This window comes from Erinaceus europaeus, chromosome 9 (assembly GCF_950295315.1).
Source record: "Erinaceus europaeus chromosome 9, mEriEur2.1, whole genome shotgun sequence".
In the NCBI taxonomy this organism is placed as follows: domain Eukaryota; kingdom Metazoa; phylum Chordata; class Mammalia; order Eulipotyphla; family Erinaceidae; genus Erinaceus; species Erinaceus europaeus.
In genome coordinates this window covers 36,873,034-36,879,638 of record NC_080170.1, presented here as the reverse complement: position 1 = coordinate 36,879,638, position 6,605 = coordinate 36,873,034, and the positions used below count along the sequence as shown (strand labels likewise).

At 41.0% G+C, this 6,605-nt stretch overlaps 1 protein-coding gene across 1 annotated transcript; it reads left to right on the top strand.

The window, feature by feature from the left end:
• The first annotated feature begins 278 nt into the window (after window positions 1-278).
• Window positions 279-5,334, top strand: P2RY1 (purinergic receptor P2Y1). Its single transcript, XM_007529557.3, has 2 exons — window positions 279-1,439; window positions 3,030-5,334. The coding sequence occupies exon 1, from the start codon at window positions 280-282 to the stop codon at window positions 1,399-1,401; it is 1,122 nt and encodes a 373-aa protein (XP_007529619.1). The 5' UTR covers window position 279; the 3' UTR covers window positions 1,402-1,439; window positions 3,030-5,334.
• Window positions 5,335-6,605: the final 1,271 nt, after the last annotated feature.

The window sequence follows — 6,605 nt, the reverse complement described above, 5'->3', positions numbered from 1 at the left end:
AGTTGGCAGCGGCGCCCAAGGCTCCCAGTTGTGCAACCCCTGCGCGGCCAACCTGACCGGGAAGTTGCTGGCCCGCTCTCGCCAGCTCGGTTCGCTCGCCGCCGGGGGGCGGGTTTCATGGCCCGCGGCGGACCCGGGAGCGGAGCCGGCGAGCCCCGGCGCGTCCCCTCCCTCGGACACCCCCAGAGTCCGCTTCGCCGATGCGCTCTGCGCCCCTCGCCGCCCTCTCGCCGCCGCCTGCCCCGCACAGCCGCCGCAGCCTGAGTCGGGGAGGAGAGGATGACCGAGGTGCTGTGGCCCGCTGTCCCCAACGGGACGGACGCCACCTTCCTGGCCGGCGCGGGTGCGCCCTGGGGCAACAGCACAGCGGTCTCCACGGCGGCCGTGGCCACCCCGTACCGCTGCGCGCTCACCAAGACCGGCTTCCAGTTCTACTACCTGCCGGCAGTCTACATCTTGGTGTTCATCATCGGCTTCCTGGGCAACAGCGTGGCCATCTGGATGTTCGTCTTCCACATGAAGCCGTGGAGCGGCATCTCAGTGTACATGTTCAACTTGGCGCTGGCGGACTTCTTGTACGTGCTGACTCTGCCCGCGCTCATCTTCTACTACTTCAATAAGACCGACTGGATCTTCGGGGACGCCATGTGCAAGCTGCAGCGCTTCATCTTCCACGTGAACCTGTATGGCAGCATCCTGTTCCTCACCTGCATTAGCGCGCACAGGTATAGCGGCGTGGTGTACCCGCTCAAGTCCCTGGGCAGGCTCAAGAAGAAGAACGCCATGTACATCAGCATCCTGGTGTGGCTCATCGTGGTGGTGGCCATCTCCCCCATCCTCTTCTACTCAGGCACCGGGGTCCGGAAGAACAAAACCACCACCTGCTACGACACCACCGCCGACGAGTACCTGCGAAGTTATTTCATCTACAGCATGTGCACGACCGTGGCCATGTTCTGTGTCCCTTTGGTGCTGATTCTGGGCTGTTATGGATTAATTGTCAAAGCTCTGATTTGCAATGATCTGGACAACTCGCCTCTGAGGAGGAAATCCATTTATCTGGTGATTATAGTCCTGACTGTTTTCGCTGTGTCTTACATCCCTTTCCATGTGATGAAAACGATGAACTTGAGAGCCCGGCTGGATTTTCAGACCCCTGAAATGTGTGCTTTCAATGACAGGGTTTATGCCACTTATCAGGTGACAAGAGGTCTAGCAAGTCTCAACAGCTGTGTGGATCCCATTCTCTATTTCTTAGCAGGAGATACTTTCCGAAGAAGGCTCTCACGAGCCACCAGGAAAGCTTCCAGAAGAAGTGAGGCAAATTTGCAATCCAAGAGTGAAGACATGACCCTCAATATTTTATCTGAGTTCAAACAGAATGGAGACACAAGCTTGTGAAGAATCGGGAATCCTTTAACATCCACTTTTGTAAAATGGTAGGATACTTTACAGTACCAAGTCTCTCCCCTGGTGAAAGTCTGCATATGTTATCTTAAGGTCAAGTCTAAGCCAAAGCCATGCTTTGCATGGGCTTTCTTTATAAGCACAATGAATTCAGATTTCTGTAATAGAGCAGTTGCTTGTATGTACCATTGCTTTGCACTTTGGGGTTTGTGTCCCAGACCAAGCGTTCATTCACATGTTTAAAAACAGTTCTAAAAAAAATCACAGATAAATTACAGAGCAGATCTGAACAATGACTCAAGTTGAAGGGTGCTGAGCAAAGGATGGTATCAACAAAGGGGAAATGGATGCCTGTCATCCTCAGCAATGCAACAGCATGCACACATGTTCTCTCGGGGAGTAAGGGAAACACATTTTAGGCAAAACAGTTTGAATTACTATCATAGTATAAAAGGCTCCATTTTGCTCTGTGTGTGTGTGTGTGTTGGGAGATATCATAGATGGTACAGATTGTGTGACTAGGATGAGGCAGTAAGTCTTTTTACTAGACAAGCTAAATCAGTATTAGGGGAAATGAAAGTGTTAGGGATTCATTTAAGCACCTGAGGTCCCACTGAACTTTAGTACAAACTACTAGTCAAACTAATAGCTTAAGAGAGGACTGTGGGTCCATGTTATACATAGTCATGAAAATCCTGTAAAAACACTTCCACAGCTTTAATAATAGTTTTCAGTGCAAACCAAATTGCTTCATTCTGAACTCTTGGAATGGTCAAATTCTGTATAATACAGATTAAGGAGATGGAGTAACCCAGTTTGCTACTGCAAGCAAATAAATCCAAGGCAGTTTTAATAGTGAAAGCCAGCTCAAAGAAAGGTGACATCAGCATCTGAAAGTGGTGACAGAAAGGAAAGCAATTTGGAGCAGCATCTTAAGGCCGGAACCATAGTGCCCCATGGGGACATAATGACAGGGAAATGGGGACTTGATTTCATTGTTTGCATTGGTCAGTTGAATTGAGGGTTTGGGAGATCCTGGGTTAATTCCTGGACCTGCTCCAGTTTACCAGGTGTCTGGCCACACAGCCCAGTGAAAAGCTGCTTTCAGCCTTCCTGGGTAATGGTGCTTTTTGGCATGTGTGGTGCTTATGCACAGCTTTATAGAAATGCCATCAAGAAGAAACCTTTTAGGTGTCCTATCTACACTTCCTTTCATGAGGGGAGAAGAGGCTTAGCCAAACTCTCCCTTGGTCTGTTGTATAGTCCTAAAAGAAGATGTGTAAAATCCTGTTTGACAGGATTTTGGCTCTGTCAGACAGCATGTTCAGTGAGACAGTACTAATATCACTAAATTGACCACAATGGGAATTGCAAAACCTGCACCAACCTTGAACTTGAAAACTAATGATACACATTTCTAGCATATTTACTGTTTACCTGTCCTTTCCCTAGACTTAAGTCATTACTTTTTGAAAATCCTAAGTAATATGAATACTTTTTATTTCACAGTTGTCCAAGTAAATAGTTTTCGTTTTTTGTTTTGACTAAACAGTAAGTGTTTAACTAAAGCTTCACATGTCTTTTTACGTCCTAGCCATTTACATTCATATTCTTCCTTTTAGGTCTTTAGATGTCAAGCCTGTTTTCCAGTATGTGATGATCAAGGACTAGAACTACTCTTTGACTTCTTGGCATGTGTTTTCCAGAGCGTTCTTTCTATAGCTTCATCCATCACGTAGTGAACAATGTTGATGTGCACACGCCTGCCAAATAGCAACAAGAGTGATCTCGCCAGCTCCTTCCAGGCAGACAGAGGCCTCTGGGAAGAATGTGCCCACAGTGGGGACATACAGAGGCTCAAGATAAAGATAATGCCATGAGTAAGTATTTTAGTTAGCAAAGGCAGAAATCTAGTTGCATTTAGATGAAATAACAGCTCACACTATAGAACTCATCATTTAGTAAATGTCACACTACAGAACAATCTTATACCAAATTCAGGTTGTTTTATGGCTCAAAAATTGGTGTCGTTGACGCTTGGAATATCGCCCTGTGTTCATACTGAGTTCATAAAAAGTCAAACTAAGTAGAGCTATAGAGAGAAGAAAAACAGCAGAAGAGTAGGGTTCAGACTCAATACTGAGACTTTGGAGATTGACTTAGTTTAGAATGCTTGGCTTTCTCATGACCAGTCTTCTAGGATTCAAAAGGTTGGATGGCATCCCTTCATTGGGCCTGAGGAAGTTGGCACAGCATTGAAGCCACAGTCAGCCAGAAATGTGTGACATCTGCTGCTGTGTTTTCCAGGCTTTTGAATTCTAATCCTTGGCTGAAAATTCTTAACAAAGCTTACCAGTTATGATGTGAACCTGTGACCTGTAAGTTTGTTCATTCTACTTTAGACAGTACATGAAACTGTCTTTGAGGACAAGAGACATCAGTGCTTATTAGCGCTGCGATTGGAGTATTGACAGTACTTTTAAAAAGATGTGTTAGTGGATTAGACTTACTGAAACTGAAACCTTATTTAGATTAGAACTATCCTAATAGTATTTATTGATGATGCTCACAGTCCTGTAGTTGTACAGATTGAAAACCTGTCTCCAATGATCCAATATACCTGTGTAAATTCTATTTATTACATGTATAATATTGATATGTCTCACTGATGTATTTTACATAATATATGATGCATAGATAAGATGAGCTATTGTATATTATGATGTTTTTCAAATGTCAGTATCTTCAAACATTTATGTCTTGAGATTTTTTTTGAATCTAAAATATGAAATCTATTCTGTGACAAAAGTAATTTTCCTTAGAAATACTTTTTGCACATTTATCTTTTTTATTTGGGGTTCTTTCTCAATAGCTACAATTTGGTGTCAGACTAGATTAATAGTAAATACAAACTATCTTCTGTATACTGGGTCTGTATTGTCTGTATATGATATTCTATCATAGAGAAGTTTGTATTTTCAGGAAGTTTGGGATTATAACTCTCCCAAATATGGTCAGAGTTTTCATTTCCAGATGCAAAGGCTTAAGTTTAAGGTAGATCCATATGCTTTAGAAATCTTAGGAGATGGAGATTGGAGAAGCAACACTGGCTTCTAGGAAAAAATGTAGAAAAATAGGGGAGAAAGGCAGCTGGTGTAATCAATACTATGTTCTGTTCTGCTTCAGTTTTTGTGTTGGTTCCTTCTTAGTGAAATAGTGTGATTTTAATTTTAATCAAGTTTAAAAGAAACACACTACTAGCAAATTCAATACTGATTGATATTGATCTGTTTCCTTTGTTCAGTTCTTAACTTCAATCCCAAGTTTTATAGTAATTACATTACTTGGTTGCTGAATGAGTCCTGTTGCAATTTTTGTATTTTGTTTTATATTGTATTATACACATTGCAAATTAATATGAAGGGGAATGTATGTGGCTTACCAAGATTTGTGAATTTGAACTCAAGTCAGTTTTTGTGCTTTTTCAAATATGTTTATTTTTATATTTGTGGTTTTGATATAGACAATTTAATTAGGTTTATTTGTGGTTAATTGTGCCATTGAATGAATGGTATGAAGACAGTGTTACTTGACATTCGGAGTTTTCTCAGGTTTATCTAACTAAGTGGTAGCTTAAAAAATTCTAGACTAGTTTGTGTGTAAGTCTATCTAAACAAAAAGAATGTGTATTTCCTGTAAATTTGCATGCAGAAGTATAAAGTATATATATGTGGAGAGAGAGAGTGTTTTGGTGTGTGTGTGCGTGCATTTGCGTGTGTACATTTGTGTGTGTGCGCTCAAAGCATGGCTTCTAGCATTATATCTGCTGTTTTTAACAGCAGAGCTTTGATTTGATCATGGTCACTAGAATTGTATCTCCCATAGGCAGTAAAACTGAAAACGTCTCAATAAAACTATAAAACATGGTCTGATGATTTCTATGTTATTATAGTAGTAACACTCACAAGATTCTCCCAATGTTTGTCACACTGGCTAATAAACACTGTAGGTTATATTGAATAAATCCAGACATTGCTTAAGGTATATAGCTTACACTGTAAAATGTGCCATCGTAAAGAATCGTACTGCAAGATAATTGATAAGATTGTTCTTATTCAATGATTGGTTATTAATAATAAGGGACCTAATTCTCTGATAACTTGCTGAATGCAATCTTAAAAATATACTTTTCGTATTAGTGCTCTGTCTTTAAAGTATTAACTGTAGTATTTTCTCCTTTGTTTTTCAATCCACGGAAATCATTATACTATTAATTCTTTATGACTTGCATTTTAGCTTGCATTTCTGCTTCTTTTGAGTGTGTGCGTGTGTGTATATATATTTACATATATGTATACATATATATGATACATATTATATGGCATTGTACAGTGAAAAGTGTATCGTGGAAAGCATTATTATTTTTTCTAACTCTCTGCTCTGGGTTTTCTGGTTGTCTGCTGAGACACCTGTCCTGTGGATAGAAACATGCAAACCTCTTGCAGTCCTTAATATATGCCTTTGTCAGTGTTCACTCCTTAATTAGCTGTACCATCCAGACTTCAGCACTCATGACTCCTCACTACCATCAGCTTTGGTAACAGTATGTGTGGTATGATTATTAAATGACTATGTATATACAGGGACATTATACTGGTAATTAACTTTTTGATTTTAGATGGAATTTTATAAAACTTGGCGAATCTTTTGATCTTCAAAGTTGGGGCCAAGTTTGCACACATTACAGTGCACAAAGACCTGGGTTCTATTCCCTGGCCCCCACCTGTAGAAGGGAGGCTTCATGAACGGTGAAGCAGTCTTACAGGTGTCTCTCCCTCTCTATCTCTCAATTTCTCTCTCTCATATTTATTTATTTATTTATACATAGTATTTACTTATTTATTGGATAGAGATATCCAGAAGATGAGAGGTAGGGGAAAATATGGAGAAAGACAGAGAAACACCCGCAGCACAACCTCACCACTGGTAAAGTTTTCCTTCTTTTGGTAGGGACTGGGGTTTGAGCCCAGGTGCTTGTATATTGTAACCTGTATTCAAAGAAATGCACTCCCCAGCCCCCAAATAAATAATTTTTTAAAAAATTACTCTAGGATTAGAATCAGAGAGATTTCTCCTTCCACAAGCAAATGTACTGCACATTAATACCCTTTTTATAGTAATGAATTGGAGAGTTTTTA

Excerpts from the sequence above, each read along its gene's own strand:
- P2RY1 (XM_007529557.3), top strand. The coding sequence starts at position 280 with ATGACCGAGGTGCTGTGGCCCGCTGTCCCCAACGGGACGGACGCCACC.